General features: G+C 43.9%; 1 protein-coding gene across 1 annotated transcript in view; it reads right to left on the bottom strand.

Moving 5' to 3' along the window:
* The window catches only part of LOC140734175 (circadian locomoter output cycles protein kaput-like), a 139908-nt gene that overhangs the window by 94696 nt on the left and 27337 nt on the right, over nt 1-17875 (bottom strand). Inside the window, exons 2-3 of the mRNA XM_073057816.1 lie at nt 10612-10668; nt 3120-3268 (exon numbers count right to left, since the gene is read on the bottom strand). Coding sequence (XP_072913917.1) covers nt 3120-3268; nt 10612-10643 — 181 coding nt within the window. The 5' untranslated portion in view covers nt 10644-10668. The remainder of the gene's footprint in view (nt 1-3119; nt 3269-10611; nt 10669-17875) is intronic.

A 17875-nucleotide genomic window follows, 5' to 3' on the forward strand; every position in this document is an offset into this window, starting at 1 on the left:
TTAAGGAATGAGACAGGGCAGGTGACAGAAGTTTGTGGAGGGGAACACTTTGCATTTAATGATTATAAGGCCATTAGTTCAAGGTAATTATAGCAAAGGATAGGTCTGGTCCTCAGGTTGAGATTCAAAATTGGAGAAAAACCAATTTTGATGGCATCAAAAAGGATCTGGCAAATGTGGATTGGGACAGGCTGTTTTCTGGCAAAGATGTGCTTGGTAGGTGGAAAGCATTCAAAATTGAAACTTTGGGAGTGGAGTTTGTGGGTTCCTGTCAGAATAAAAGGCAAGGATGACAGCTTTTTTGAGAGATAGAGGCCCTGGTTAAGAAAAAGGAGATAAATAGCAGTTATAGGCAGGAAGGGACAAATGAAATACTTGAGGAGTATTTGAGAAATAAGAAATGCAAGAGAACACTTATGAAGGAAACCAGAAAGGCTAAAAGAAGACATGAGGTTGCTCTCGCGGACAAGGTGAAGGAGAATCTTAAGGCCTTCTACATGTATATTAAGAAGACAAGGATAGCAGGGTACAAAATTAGTTCTCTGGAAGACCAGAGTGATCATTTATGCTTGGAGCTGAAAGAGATGGATTTTTGGGAGATGGATACAGAGTGTATTGATGTGAGGAAATGCAGCAGCGAGGTCATGGACCCAATACAGATTACAGAGGAGGAAGCGTTTGCTGTCTTGAGGTAAATTAGAGTGGATAAGTCCCTAGGGCCTGACAAGGTGTTCCCTCGGACCTGGTGGGATACTAGTACAGAAATTGCAGGGACCCCAGCAGAGATATTTAAAGCATCCTTAGCCATAGGTGAGGTGCCAGAGGATTGGAAGATAGCTAATGTTGGTCCATTATTTAAGAAAGGTTCTAAGATGAGCCAGGAAATTATAGGCCTGTGACCCTGACGTCAGTAGTAGGAAAGTTATTGGAAAGGACCGGATATACAAGTATTTGGATATTCAAGGACTGATTAGCAATAATCAACATGGCTTTGCGTGTGGTAGCTCATGTCTAACCAATCTTATCGAGCTTTTCAAGGAAGTTACCAGGAAAGTTGATGAAGACGAGGCAGTGGATATGTCTGCATGCCTTTGACAAAGTCCTGCATGGGAGGTTGGTCAAGACGGTTCAGTCACTCGGCATTCAAGGTGAGGTAGTTAATTGAATGGTTTGATGGTTCAAAGGTTTAGTGGTTAAATTTAATATCAGAGAATGTATACAGTATACAACCTGAAATTCTTATTCTTCACAGACATCCATGAAACAGAAAAAAACCCCAATAAATGAATGACAGAAAAAAATGAGAACCCGAAAGTTCCCCTCTCCCTTCCACACACAAACAGCAGCAAAGCATCAACCCACCCCTCCCCATCTCCTTCCCCCCACTTACTCCAGAAGAAAGCATTTGCCTCCTGATCACTCACCATGCAAGCAATAGCAAAGCCCCCCCCCCCCCCAAAAGGGACCATGATCTAGTGTCCATCAAAAATCACTGTTCATCCTAACAACACTAATTAGAGAGAGGGAGAGAGAGAGAGAGGGGGAGGGAGAGGGGGAGAGGGGGGAGGGAGAGGGGGAGAGGGGGAGGGAGAGGGGGAGAGGGGGAGGGAGAGGGGGAGGGAGAGGGGGAGAGGGGGAGGGAGAGGGGGAGAGGGGGAGGGAGAGGGGGAGAGGGGGAGGGAGAGGGGGAGAGGGGGAGGGAGAGGGGGAGGGAGAGGGGGAGAGGGGGAGAGGGGGAGAGGGGGAGAGGGGGAGAGGGGGAGAGGGGGAGAGGGGGAGAGGGGATGCCAAACTGTTGGGATGGATAGTGGATTAGACAATGGCTTTGCAGAAGCAGCCAGGGAGTGGTTGTAAATGGTTGCCTCTCTGGCTAGAGGTTGATGACTAGTGGTGTGTTGCAGGGATCAGAGCCTGGTCTCTTGTTGTTTGTCACCTATTTCAATGAGTTGGATGATAACGTGGCAAATGGGATCAGCAAATTTACAGATGACACCAAGTTTGGTGGTGCAGTGGATAGCGAGGAAGAGTATCAAAGCTTTTTGTGGTTCTGGATCAGCTGGAAAAATGGGCTGAAAAATGTCAGACAGAATTTAATGGAGACAAGTGTCAGCTGTTTCACTCTGGGAGGACAAAACAGGGTAGGTCTTACACGGTGAGGGGTAGAGCACTAAGGAGTGTGATAGAACAAAGGGATCTGGCAGTACAGATCCATAATTCCTTGAAAGTAGTGTAACAGGTAGATAGGGTGGTAAAGAAAGCTTTTGGCACATTGGCCTTCATAAATCAATGTATTGAGCACAGGAGTTGGGATGTTATGTTGAAATTGTACAAGACCTTGGTGAGGCCTAAGCTGAAGCATTGTGTACACTTTTCATCACCTACCTACAGGAAAGATGGCTATAAGATTGATAGACTGCAGAGAAAATTTACAAGAATGTTGCTGTGCTTGAGGACCTGAGAGACTAGAACCCGAAGACCGATAAGACTTTTGACATAGGTATACAAAATTATGATGCATATTGTTTGGGCAAACTCAAGCAGACTTTTTCCACTGAGGTTGGGTGAGACTACAACCATAGCTCATGGGTTAAGGGTGAAAGGTGAAATGTTTAAGGGAACATGAAGGGGAACTTATTCCCTCAGAGGATGGTGAGAGTGTGGGACAAGCTGCCAGCACAAGTGGTGGATGCGGGGTCAATTTCAACATTTAAAAGGAATTTGGATAAGTACATGGTTGAGAGGGGTATGAAAGGCTATGTTGCAGGTGCAGTTCAATGAGACCTGGCACATTAGTAGTTCAGCACAGACTAGATGAGCTGAAGAGCCTGTTTCTGTGCTGTAGAGTTCAATGTCTCTATGACTCAATCATATCCACTTAACTTTCCTCCATTCACCTTAAAATTGTGACCTCAGGTATCAACCATTTCCACCATGGGAAAAAAATCTAACTGTCTGGTTGATCATCTTATCATCATGTTCAAACTAACAAGCTCATAATAAGTCAAACCTTCACAAAGAAGTGCTGAGGCTTAATTGCTGTAAGTTAATGGGTAGAAATCAGATGACCGTGAATACATTAAGGCGGTTTTTGTTTAGAAGTCTTTGCCAGAATATAAAACCTTTTTGTTTCTGCAGGAAGTCAATTGTCCTCTGCAGCACAGTAGACTTGTCCATCTTGTGTGTGGACCCCTGGAGCATTGTACTGAGTTCTTTGATGAGAACATTGAACTGGTCTCTTCGCTTCTTCTCAGATTTGTTGCGTGAAGCCCTACAATAGAGGAAGATTCCTTAAGCCATCAAGAGGTTATAAGTTCAAACGAAACACAAGACAACGTGGTTGGAGTCCCTTTTTATTCCTTGATGGGATATGCATATCACATCAAGGCCAACTTATATTGCCCAAATCTGACTGTTCCGGGGGGCCACCAGCACTCAGTGTGATTAAGCTAGAGATGCTGCCGCCAACATGGAATGACACAAATTAAAAAGTGAACAGTAATACATGATGAGACCTAGTTGGTGGCTGGGTGGTCTCATGGTCTGGGGGAAGAAACTGTTTCCCATCCTAACAGTCCTTGTGCTAATGCTATACGCTACCTCTTGCCTGATAGTAGGGGGTCAAGGAGATTGTTGGATGGATGAGAGGGATCATTGAAAAGGCTATGGCCCTGCATATGCAGTGCTCCTGATAAATATCTCAGATTGTTGGAGGAGACACCCAATGATCCTCTTAGCAATCCATGCAATCCTTTGTAAGGAACTGGGTTCAGATGCCTTGCAATTCCCAAACCAGATGGTGATGCAGCTGGTCAGGACGACCTTGATGGTACGCCTCTGAAAATTGGTTAGAGAGGGGGGTGGGGGAGAGTCACTGCCTCTAACTTTTCAGGAAGTGGAGACATTGCTGTATTTTCTCAACTATAGAGGTGGAATTGAGAGGCCAGGTGAGATCAAACATTATGTGCTCTCTCAGAAACTTGGTGATCTTAACTCTCCACGAAGGACCATTTATGTGCAACGAGGAGTGGTCAGCCTGCATTCCTATAGTTCACAATCCTCTCTTTGGTCTTGTCCATGGTAAGATTCAAGTTGTTGTGGTCACACTATTCTACCAGCTTTTAAACCTCCTCTCTGTAAGCCACTTTGACATTGTTTCTGATGTGACAAGGCTATTGTGTCACCAGCAAACCGGATTATTCGCTCTGAAGTGGATCTAGCAGCGCAGTCATCATATAGTACAAATGTTATAGCATCATTCGAGGACCGTTTTATGAGTTGAGCGAACTGGAAAGGGTCCATTGTAGCAGGATTTTTATACATATGCACATTTTATTCCATATTCATTAACTTCTTTTGGAATCAACAAAGTCACAATGGGCTTGGAATAGCTAACTTGTAAGACCTTAAGACATAGGAGCAGAATTAGACCATTTGGCCCATCTAGTCTGCTCTGCCATTCCATCATGGCTCATTTACTATCCCTCGCAACACTATTCACCTGCCTTCTCCTCATAACATAGAACGTAGAACAATATGGAACAGGAACTGGCACTTCAGCCCCGTGTTATGCTGAACCAATTAAATGGCTAACTAATCTCTTCTGCCTACCCAATGTCCATAATCTTCCACTTTCTTCACATTCATGTGCCTATCTAAACACCTCTTAAAGTCTCTAATGTATCTGCCTCTACCATCACCCCAGGCAGTGCATTCCAGGCACCCACAACTCACTGTGTGAAAACCTATCTCACATCTCCTTTCAAATTGCCTGCTTTTACCTTAAATGCCCTCTGGTATTAGACACTTCCACCCTGGGAAAAAGATATTGCCTCTCTACACCATCTGTGCCTCTTATAGTCTTATAAACCACCATCGAATCTCCCGTCAGCCTCTGTCGCTACAGAGAAAAAACAACCCAAGTTTGTTCAACCTGTTGTTATTGTACATGCCCTCTAATCCAGGCAGTATCCTCGTAAACCTCTTTTTGTACCGTCTACAAAGCCTCAACATCCTTCCTATAACAGAGTAACCAGAACGATATACACTATCCAGATAACCTTTGACACCCTGACTAAACAAGAACCTATCAGCATCCGGTTTAAATATACCCAATGACTTGTCTCCATAGCTGTCTGTGGCAATGAATTGCAGAGATTCACCATCCTCTGGCTAAAGAAATGCCTCCTCATCTCTGTTCTAAAGGGACAGCCTTTTATTCTGAGGTTCTGTCCTCTGGTTTCAACTTCCCCATCCTCTCCAAGTCCATTCCATTATGAACTAACTCAAGTCAAAGGAATAGGAATAAACAAGTTGGCTTTCTTAGAAAATTCACACTCAGCATCAATGATGCCAGCTTTTATTTTAATTGCAAATCATTTAATTAACTAAATTTAAATTCTCAACTGCTCTGGGTAGATTACAAAAGTCCCTGTGAATCCTTCTTAATTACCTATCCATTAACATTACCAGTGTACCATTGTGTCTGGACAGAAATGTACTGTATATTATAAATTAGTAATGCAAGATAGTGAGGTAGTGTTCATGGGTTTATAGACCGTTCAGAAATCTCAACGTGGAGGGGAAGAAGCTGTTCTTAAAATGTTGTGTGCTTGTCTTCAGGCTCCTGATGGTACTCATGAGAAGTGGACATGTCCTGGACGGTAAGGATCCTTAACAACGGATGCCACCTTTTTGATGCATTGCCTTTTAAAGATGTGCTCAGTGGTGGGGAGGGTGGTACCCATGATGGAGCTGAATGTGTTTACGACCCTCTATAGTATTTTCTGATCCTGTGAAGTGGTCCCTCCATACAGGCTACTTCACAGTGACGTAACCAGTCAGAATGCTCTCTACAAATAATCTGTAGAAATTTGCTGCAGTCTTTGCTGCCATACTAAATCTTCTCAAACTCCTAATGAAATATAGCCGCTGGCAAGTTTGCATCAATATGTTGGGCCCAGGATAGATCATCCAAAATGTTGGCACTCAGGAACTTGAAATTGCTCATCATAGCTCAGCAAAAGTGTCAGAAATCAAAGAATCAGTGACAGAGATTCAGGCCCTTTGGCCCATCGAGTCTGTACTGACCCATTTACACTAATCCTACATTCATTCTGTTTCTTTATTCTCCCCACACAGTGATCAGCTCAGATTCCACTGCTCCCCTGTACACTAGAGACAATCGTAAATGGCAAAATCAACCTGTGAGTTGTGGGAGGAAACTAGAGCACCCAGAGGTAACACATGGCGAAATGGAGAATATGCCAACTACACGCACTGCACCCAAAGTCAGAGATGAACCTGGATCGTTGGGACTGTGTGTGTCAGTGACTCTACAAGCTGCACCAACTTGCCACCCTCTTCTTCCTAAATCTTGTTCTCCATAAAATATGAGAGCTTAAATTAAAATATTCTCTTTACTCTTTATCTATGGGGAAAGGTACCGAGTGCTATTTATCCCCCCCCCCAAAAATACAATACAATTTATTCCTCCCAAAAATATACAAAGATGAAGATATAAACTGTATTATTCTCAGCAAGTATACAAATACTTAAGTACGACACATGAATGACCTTCATCACTCAGGACATGCCCTCTTCTCGTTGGACCATCAGAGGGAGGTACAGGAGCTTGAAGACCCATATTCAACAATTCAGAAATAACTGGTCTCTAGTGTGGTTGGTACGTTAGTCCCCATTGCTTTGAGGTTCAATTCCCGCCATTATCTTTAAGGAGTTAGAGTTTCTCCCTGTGACTGTGGCTGTCCTGTAATGACATTCTGTTAGGGTTCTGTGAGTTGTGGGTATGCTATGATGGCACCAGAAGCGTGAAACTTGTGGGCTGCTTAGCACAATCCTTGCTGATGTGATTTGTCGCAAGTAACAATTTCACTGTATGTTTCAATGTACATGTGACAAATAAAACTAATCTTTAGAATCTTTATATCTTCCCCTCTGCCAGCAGAATTCTGAATAATCTATGAACCTATCAACAGTACTTCACTATTCCTCTTTTGCCATTTGTTTTGGTAACCTATAGTAAATTTTATATCTTGCGCTGTACACTGTTGAGCCTCTCTGATTTTCGGGTGGATGCACCATAGAAAGCAACCAACCTGGATACATCGCAGCTTGGTAAAGCAATTGCTCTGCCCAGAACTGCAGAGAATTAAGGACACAGCTCAGCACACCAAAGAAACCAGCCTCCTCACTATGGATTTTGCCCACACTTCTCACGGCTTCAGTAAAGCAGCTAGCATAATTTCATTTAGATCTATTTAGAGATATCGTATGAAACAGGCCTTTTCAGCCCTGCGAGCAGCACCACCCAGCAACCCACTGATTTAACCCTAACCCGTCACAGGACCAATTAACCTACCAGCCAGTAAGTTTTTGGACTGTGGGAGGAAACTGGAGCAATCAGAAGAAACCCACACATACAGACTTGCTTACAGAGGATGCCAGAATTAAACCACAAATGCTGACACTCTGGGTATTGCACAAATAGTCCCACCTATCCCTGGGCGTTCTTTCCTCTTTCCTCTCCCATTGGGTAGAAGATAAGAAAGCACGTATCACCAGGCTTAAAGGCAGCTTCTATTCCTCTGTTATCGGAATCTCAAATTGTCCTCCTGTACAATAAGGTGGACTCAACCTCACAATCTACCTCGTTATGATTCTGCACTTTACCTTTCACCTGCACTGCACTTTCTCTGGAGCTTTTACACTTTATTCTACATTGTTATTGTTCTAAGACTATTTTAAGATCATTAGACAGCCCCTAGTATATTAAGTATTTTTCATGTCTTTCCACTGTTCTACTGCTGTAGGACAAATTTTGTGTCTTACAAGTCAGTGATAATAAACCTGATTCTGATTCAGAGTACAATAAGATAGACTCTTAACCCCACAAACTCACTTGCCTTGCACCTCATTGCTAACCTGCAGAGAACTTTCGCTGAATCTGTAACAATTCGGCTATTGTTTTCCTTTGTACTTCCTCCATGATGTGCTGAATTGATCTGTACAGATGTCATGCAAGGTTTTTCACTGTAACTCAGTTTATAACCAATTTATCAAATAGTAAGGCAGGCAGTTAGACATCGGGGTAAATTATGGACTGATTTCCCACCATCTTCATATATATGTTTAGATTTTCTTGGACAGGTGTCAAAGTTCTTAAATATGCTACTTAAGATTGGATGATGCCTCTGGGTCTTGACCAGGAACCAGCACACTCCTGTGTTAGGTGCATTCCCTTCCCTATTTGAAAAGCTTTTTTAAGACCATAAGATGTAGGAGCAGAATTCGGCAATTCTCGTCTGCCATTCCAACATGGCTGATTTATGATCCCTCTCTACACCTTGATGCCCTGACTAATCAAAAACCTATCAACCTCTGCTTTAAATATAACCAGTGATTTGCCCTCCACAGCCATCTGTGTGCAATGAATTCCACAGATTCACCACCCTGACTAAAGAAATTCCTTCTCATCTCTGTTCTAAATGGACGTCTTACTATTCTGAGGCTGTGCCCTCTGGTCCTAGACTCCCTCACTGGGGGAACTCCACTACTATTTACACTGAAGGCAATTGCATTGCAGTGTGCAATAATATTTCTACACTGACACAGTGGCATAATGATTCTATTCATGATCAGCTACTTAGTGATGATTCATATTTAAAGGCTCAAATCCCACCATGGCAACTGGGGACTTTAAATTTAATTACCTGGAAATAAAATCTGGTATCATTGATAGTGCATATGAAACTTCTGGATTATCATAAATAGCTGCTGATATCCTTTACACATGAGTTATTCTGTACCCACTGCAAAAGGCCTTAGTAATTACCCAACCAGTTATCTCAACTGAGATTTATAAAGCATTGGTGAGACCACACTTGGAATATGGTGAACAGCTGTGGGCCCCTTAGCTAAGAAAGGATGTGCTTGCAATGGAGAGGATCCAGAGAAGGTTCATGAGAATAGGCTTGGTATGAAATGGTTAATATGTGAGAAGTGCTTGATGGCTCTAGCCTGTACTTGTTTGAGAAGAATGAAGGGATCTTACTGAAACATATCAAATATTGGAAGGCCTAGATAGAGTGGATGTAGAGAGGATATTTCCTATAATGGGGGAGTCTAGGACCAGAGGGCATAATCTCAAAACATGAGAACATCCCTTTAGAACAGAGATGAGGAGGAATTTCTTTAACTGGAGGGTGATAAATCTGTGGAATTCATTGCTACAGATGGCTGTGGAGGTTAAGTCATTGGGTATATTTGATGCCTAGGTTGATGAGTTCTTGATTAATTAAGGGCATCAAATGTCACGGTGAGAAGGCGGGAGAATGGAGGTTGAGGAGAATAATAAATCAACCATGATGGAATGGCAGAACAGACTCAATGGGCTGAATGGCCTAATTCTGCTCCAATGTCTTGTGGTCTTTATGTTAAAAATATTAGTTAACATACTATCCATGACAGATAGTGAGTTATTAAACTTAAGACAAGGATGTCTCACCAAGGATCCAAGAAAGAACGAAACTCTCAGACCTGACAAGGCTGTTAGAATCCTGCAATCTGATGCAACTTTAGAGATACAGCACAGTAACGGGCCCAAATGGCCCAATGAGGCTGCACTGCCCAATTACACTTATGTGGCCAAATAACCTACTAAACCGTACGTTTTATGAATGTGGGAGGAAATCAGAGGAAATGCATGCAGTCATGAGGGGAAGGTGCAAACTCCTTACAAGCAGTAGTGGAATTGAAGACCGGTCACTGGTGCTGTATTTGTGTTATACTAACTGCCACGCTACCATCCCACTGCAATTTCTTCTTGGAAAAAGTTAAGGAAACTCAGCAAACTCTGGGGATGTAACCTGCAAACCTCTGGAAAATGGGGTGTAGTTACATATTCTTTGACCCAGGTGGTGTTCAAGTTTGGGTGGCAGAGTGGAGAAACAAAGGAGGTATAAGGCACTCCTTCCCTCCATTAGCCTGCAGGGTATAGCCTCGCTAAGCCCCCAATCACTGTAACATGAAGCCATGGGAGAAGGTGGGGGTGGTCTTATAAGCAGCTGGTACATATCACGAGTCCTGGTTATGTGACCACCGACTCCAAGCAGACAATCTCCAAAGAGTATTTGCAATGGCTGGGGTCACCCGTCTGGTAAAGACACTGCCCAGAAGAAGGCAATGGCAAAACACTTCTATAAAAAAAATTTGCCAAGAGCAATCATGATTGTGAGACCTATGCTACATGTCTCAGCACATAATGCTGATGGTATTCAAGTTATAGATGACGGTTCACATCACCAATGCTGTTAATGGCTGAGTTTGCAGGACTGTGGCACTCACACCCAGCTACAATGGAAGATACCGATGCTGCAAGTTTGGGTTCAGAGCTGATGGAGTTGCTCATTGCAACCACACTGAACAGGATGGCCTCCAACCTCTGAACAATGATATTAAACTCCCCCAATCAACAACATTAAATAAAGACTTTTCTCTGGCTTCTTCTGTGGCCCTTTCCAAATATGATGCAAGTGGATCATCTTAGATTAATTGGCCCAATTGCTGGAACTGTTGCATTATCAATCACCTCACCTCTTTGCCCTGTCCTTCTCATCGTCATCCATCAGATCACCTCCACAGCTGCTATTTCTACAAAAAAAAAGAACAGAAATAAGTGTAAACAAAATTTACATCACTGGATCAATATTCTGAGAAAAGAGACGAATTGATAGACTCATTGATCATCTGGAGTTTGAGTCTGAGACAGCCAATCATAGGAAGAAGGATGATATGTTCTTAATTACTGTTACAGATAGGGTGGGAAAGGATGTTTATTGTCAATTAGATATTGTTGTTTCTTGATGTTCCTGGATAGTAGAAGAAAATATTGGTTTATGATCAGCCCCTTGTGTAAGGGTTCAAAGTGATTGATGGTTTTATCAAGATACTTTACTCAATTACCTTTATCAGTTTTTGTGTAGCCGGAGTGTAAATTGCAATAGTATTCCTGCAAAAATGGCACAGTGGTGCAGCTAGTAGAGGCGCTGTTGCACAGACGCAGGGGATTCTGGTTGAATCCCGACCTCGGGTGTTGCCTGTATGGAGTCTGCACGTTCCCCTAATGAGTGGGTTTCCTTTGGCTGAAGATTCAAAGATTAGTTTCGGGGTCGCTCGGTAGCGTAGTGGCTAGCACAAGGCTTTACAGTACCAGCAACTCGGGTTCAGTTCCTGCCACTGCCTTTAAGGAGCTTGTATGTTCTCCCCTTGTCCGTGTGGATTTCCTCTGGATGATCTAGTTTCCTTTCTCAGTCCAAAGATGTACCGATTAGTAGGTCAGTGTAAATTTCCCCTGATTAAGCTATGGTTAAATCAGGGGTTGATGTTGGCCTGGAGCGAAGGGCTGGAAGGGCCTGTTCCACTCAATAACTACAGTAAATAATAAAACATTGTTGCCATTACTTAGTTGAATAAGGTGTGGGCTATTTTCTAACCAGGGAACAAATTCTGAAATCAGAAGTGCAAAGGAATTTGGGGGTCCTTGTGCAGGATTCCCTAAAGGTTATCTTGCAGGTGGAGTCAATGGTTAAGGAAGGCAAATGAAATGTCAGCATTCGTTTTGAGAGGACTAGAATACATGAGCAATGAGGTAATGCTGAGGTTTTATAAGGTGTTGCTCAGACCATATTTGGAGTATTGTGAGCAGGTTTGGGGGCCTCATCTGAGAAAGAGTGCCGGCATAGGAAAAGGTCCAGAGGAGGTTCACAGGAATGAAAGGGTTAACATATAAGGCGGGTTTGATCTCTTGGAAACTAGAGTTTAAAAGAAGGGGTGATCTCATTGAAATCCACTGAATATTGGAAGAGCTAAACAGAGTGGACATGGAGACTATGTTTCCTATGGTGGGGGAATCTAGAACCAGAGGGCACAGCTTCTGAACAGAAGGATGTCCCTTTAGAAAAGAAATGAAGTGGAATTTCTTTAGTGAGAGGGTGATGAATCTGTGGAATTCATTGCCACGTGCAGCTGTGAAGGCCAAGTCATTGGGAACATTTTAAAGTGGAGGTTCTTGATTAGTCAGATGTCAAAGTTTATGTGGAGAAGGCAGGACAGTGGGTTCCGAGGGATAATAAAATCAGCCATGATGGAATGGCAGAGAAGACTCAATGGACTGAATGGCCTAATTCTGCCCCTATATCTTATGGTCTAATTATGGTCTTGTGGATAAGAGTGTGGAAGCAATTCAATGGATTAATTGCACACGTGTATGGGTATAACAGCAGGACATCATTGTAACAATACTAACAAACAAAATTAATGCCCAGTGCATGTAAACAACTATTTCAGGCTTCCTTGAACAATACACACAAAATGCAGGAGGAACTCAGCAGAGCAGGCAACATCTATGGAAAAACGTACATACATTTTGGACCGAGACCCTTCGGCAGGACTGAAGGGAAAAAGCTGAGGAGTAGATTTGAAAGGTAACAGGAGGGGAGGGAGAAACACCAGCCAATAAGTGAGACTTGGAGGGGGAGGAATGAAGCAAAGAGCTAGGAAGTTGATTGCTGAAAGAGGAAATGATTGATATCTCCCACAGTTCACAGATCAGTGCTCACCCACACCGAGGAGGGACTGGGATCACCACAGTTCACAGATCAGTGATCACCCACACCGAGGAGGGACTGGGATCACCACAGTTCACAGATCAGTGATCACCCACACCGAGGAGGGACTGGGATCACCACAGTTCACAGATCAGTGATCACCCACATCGAGGAGGGACTGGGATCACCACAGTTCACAGATCAGTGATCACCCACACCGAGGAGGGACTGGGATCACCACAGTTCACAGATCAGTGATCACCCACACCGAGGAGGGACTGGGATCACCACAGTTCACAGATCAGTGATCACCCACACCGAGGAGGGACTGGGATCACCACAGTTCACAGATCAGTGATCACCCACATCGAGGAGGGACTGGGATCACCACAGTTCACAGGGCAGTGATCACCCACACTGAGGAGGGACTGGGATCACCACAGTTCACAGATCAGTGATCACCCACACCGAGGAGGGACTGGGATCACCACAGTTCATAGATCAGTGATCACCCACACCGAGGAGGGACTGGGATCACCACAGTTCACAGATCAGTGATCACCCACACCGAGGAGGGACTGGGATCACCACAGTTCACAGATCAGTGATCACCCACACCGAGGAGGGACTGGGATCACCACAGTTCACAGGGCAGTGATCACCCACACCGAGGAGGGACTGGGATCACCACAGTTCACAGATCAGTGCTCACCCACACCGAGGAGGGACTGGGATCACCACAGTTCACAGGGCAGTGATCACCCACACCGAGGAGGGACTGGGATCACCACAGTTCACAGATCAGTGATCACCCACACCGAGGAGGGACTGGGATCACCACAGTTCACAGGGCAGTGATCACCCACACCGAGGAGGGACTGGGATCACCACAGTTCACAGATCAGTGATCACCCACACCGAGGAGGGACTGGGATCACCACAGTTCACAGATCAGTGATCACCCACACCGAGGAGGGACTGGGATCACCACAGTTCACAGATCAGTGATCACCCACACCGAGGAGGGACTGGGATCACCACAGTTCACAGGGCAGTGATCACCCACACCGAGGAGGGACTGGGATCACCACAGTTCACAGATCAGTGATCACCCACATCGAGGAGGGACTGGGATCACCACAGTTCACAGATCAGTGATCACCCACACCGAGGAGGGACTGGGATCACCACAGTTCACAGGGCAGTTGCAGGATAGTTTCCCTTGACTTTCTTAGAAAGCCACAAGTGGTTTTTTTTTGCCTTTTAGAGCTCTTTCAAGCTGCAGAAGTCAACATGGAGGGTATTACATGATAAGAGTTGGTTAAAGATTTGGAAGCATTGCTTAGAACCCCACCCTACCACCTCGTTAGGCCAGCAAGTTCAGGGGAGAGAGACTGGGGAAGCACTGGAGGTCCAATCTCTAAGCCACAGCCACATTTGACAAACTTCTATAAAATAACAGTATCCGAGCTGGTTGCATCCTGGCCTGATATGAAAACCACAATGCCCAGGAACAGAAAAGTCTACAGAACATTGTGGATACAGCTCAGTCCATTACAAGCAAACCCTCCCCATCATTAAGCTCATTTACTCTGAGTGCTGCCACAAGAAAGCAACTTCCATCATCCATCAAGGACTCCCATCACCCAGGTCACGCTTTCTTCTCACGTGGATAATTTCACTCATCTCAATTCTGAACTGATTCCATGAGAACATAGAACGTAGAAGATACAAAGAAGGAGGGATAATTATATCTGAGGAAGAATGGACAACAATATGGGGATATCAATGGAAGTGTACCAGTTCACAGAAATGGAGGGAGTTTGGATGGAAAAACTTGATAAGATATTTTATTACACCCTCTCAGAAATCCCATTATAATAGTAACCTCGCTGTTTGCTGGAGAAATTGTGGAAATCAAAATGCATATCATTATCATATTTTTTGGGACTGCCCTGTTATCAAAAACTATTGGAAGGGGATACACAATACCCTACAAGACATCCTTAAATGTGAAATACCCTTGGAGAGCAAGACCATATATTTTGGATATATACCTCAAGAATGGTTGAAAAGAGATAAATATTTAATGAATATACTGTTGGTGGCTGGTAAAAAGACTCTTACTAGGAAATGGTTATCACAGGAGAGCCCAACTTTAAATACATGGATGGAAATTACAATGCACATTTACAAAATGGAGAAGATAACAGTATCTGTTAACCATAAGCTGGAACAATTTGATTCATACTGGGGGAAAAATGGTTTAACTACATAATGCCTCATAGGCCTGATTTTATTCTCACAAATCAATGAATCTGTTGTAAAAAAAATCACTCCCTACTTGTACATAGTTCTTTCCTTTTGCTTGTTTTTTCTTTCCACTCTTTTCTATGAGTGTATACCTCAGATAAATACTTCGTGGAGATTTGTGATATATTTGATTATATGATATATATGTACAATGTCTGAAATACATCTCATGGAAATGTTTGTTTGATGATAAACTTCAAAAAAAATTACAAAAGATACAAAGCTACAGTACATTACAGGCAACACGTACAACAAGCTGAAGGAACTCAGTAGGTCGGGCAGCATCCATGGAAATGAGTAGTCAACGTTTCCACGGATGCTGCCCGACCTGCTGAGTTCCTCCAGCTTGTTGTACGCGTTGCTTTGACCCCAGCACCTGCAGTGTACCTTGTGAGTACATTACAGGCCCTTTGGCCCACAATGTAACCTACTCTAGAAACTGCCAAGAATTATCTTACTGCATAGCCCTCTATTTTGCTTAGCTCCATGTCCCTATCTAAGAGTCTCTTAAAAGATCCTATCATATCCGCCTCCACCACCGTCACCAGCAGTGCATTCCACACACTCACCATTCTCTGTGTGGAAAACTTATCTGTGACATCCCCTCTGTACTTACTTCCAAGTACCTTAAAACTATGCCTCCTCACGTTAGCCATTTCAGCCCTGGGAAAAAGCCTCAAGCTAGCCACATGATCAATGCCTCACTTTCAAGGGCTCTATAACTTATGCTCAGTGGCCACATTATGAGCTACCTCCTGCACCTAATAAAGTGCCCCATGATTGGTGATTATATATTTGCATAATGAGCAGGTGAACAGGTGTACCTAATAAAGTGGCCACTGAGTGCATGCTTCTCAGTATTATTTATTTTTTATCTGTACAGTTTGACTCCTTTTGCACATTTGTTGTTCCTCAGTCTTTGACATCGCACTTGGTTAAATGTTGCCTTGAAGTCAGGTGGAGCAAAGCTCAGCTTACCGTGGAATTCGGCCTCTTTGTCCCTGTCTGGATCAAGGCCAGGACAAGGTGTTAGACTGAGTGAACTGGAGAGATCCAATCAGCATGTTGCTGAGCAGGCTCAAGGTGTGTGAGATGCCTTGACCATGTGCCAATTAAAGATTAGCTTTCTTTGTCGAAAGAACATTGGAATATTGAGAGCTACGGTTAAATGCATCGTTTGCGTCAAATCAAATCAGCGAGTATTGTGCGGGAGGGGGTGGTGCTGCTGTAAGTGTTGCCATGCATTTGGCGCCAACAGAGAATGCCCACAACTTACTAACCATTAACCATGTGTCTTTTGAATGTGAGAGGAAACCAGATCATAGGGAGAACATATGAACTCCTTACAGACAGCAGTGGGAATCGAACCCCGATCGCTGATCACTGGCACTGTAAAGCAAATGTGCTAACCGCTATGCTACCATGCCAATTACACCCTCCATCTCTAAGCTATCACTTGGAAATAATGTAACCCAGAGGTCATAGGTTAAGGGGAAATTCTTCACTCAGAAGGTGATGAGAGTGTGGAACGAGTTGCCGGTGGAAGTGGCAGATGTGGTTTCCCCTCCACCCACCCTCATATTCTGGCTTCTTCCTCCTTTTTAAGTCCTAATAAGGGGTCTCAGCCCGTAACATCAATTATTTATTCATCTCCATAGATGCCATCTGACCTGTTGAGTTCATCCAGCATTTTGCGAATGATTGGACAATAATTAACCAGATTGGATTTGATCTGATTTTTGAGAGCTGGACATTTCTGGGCAATTTGCCACATTGTTCAGGAGATTGCCAGTGTTGTAACGGCATTACCACAGCTGTATTGTTGGCTGCTCCTGAACTCTTTACAGAATCCTGTGCCCTCAGCCCATCCTTGGTATCATCAGAGTGGCACTGATTGCCTGGAGACGGCCGAGATCACAGGAGGAAGCAGAGCTGGATTATCTAATCGTTGCTTCGGCAAAACCTGTGAGTTTTCTCAGTCTTACAAGCGACTGTGGCACAGTAGCATAGCAGTTAGCATCATGCTTTACAGCACTAGTGAATGGAAGATCCGGGATCAATTATCGCCACAGTCTATGAGGACTTTGCATGATCTTCCCATGATTGTGCGGGGTTCCTCCAGGAGCTCCAGTTTCCTCCCACATTCCAAAGACATACGGGTTAGGGCCAGTAAATGCAGGCGGCCCCCAGCACATCCTCGAACTGTTGTTGACGCAGATGATATCTTTCACTCTATGTTTTGAGAGATAAAGCTAATCTTTAACTTTTCCTTTTCCTCCTCGAACCTGCCACAGAACTTGTGCTCCTGACATCCCATCACCGTCATACCTCTACGCTAGCCTGTGAATCACCCGGTAGGTTTGAAATCAGTTGACGACACATCATCTCCATCATCATCGCCGTGTTTTTGCACAGCCCAGGCAGAGTGCAGCTCCTTGGGAAATGAAATGAGAGAAGTCACAAGGGTTAGGCTGTGGTGTGGTGGGAGGGGAAAGTACATGATACTTGCACTGCCTGTTGCTTGTGAACCAGAGGTTGATGTCCAACGAGTGGCGAGTCTGGATGTCAAAATTGAAGGTCAAAGACTGAAGTCAGTGAGTCAGGACGTTGAGACCCGAAGATCAAAACAGACTCTAGCTGTCCACTCTATTTAACATCTTGTACAATTCTATCAAGTCCTCTCTCATCCTCCTTCACTCCAAAGAGAAAAGCCCTACCTTGCTCAAAGTTCCCACATAAAAATGGTCTCTAATCCAGGCAGCATCCAGGCAAATATCCTCAGCACCCTCTCTACATTGTCCACATCCTTTCTATATTGAGGTAACCAGAAATAAACACAATGCTCCAAGTGTGGTCTAACTACAATTTTGTAAAGCTTCAAGGTAAACTCTTGATCTCAAAATTGACCTCATAATGACTCTTACACCTTATTGCTTATC

This window comes from Hemitrygon akajei, chromosome 10 (assembly GCF_048418815.1).
Source record: "Hemitrygon akajei chromosome 10, sHemAka1.3, whole genome shotgun sequence".
NCBI classification, from domain to species: Eukaryota; Metazoa; Chordata; class Chondrichthyes; order Myliobatiformes; family Dasyatidae; genus Hemitrygon; species Hemitrygon akajei.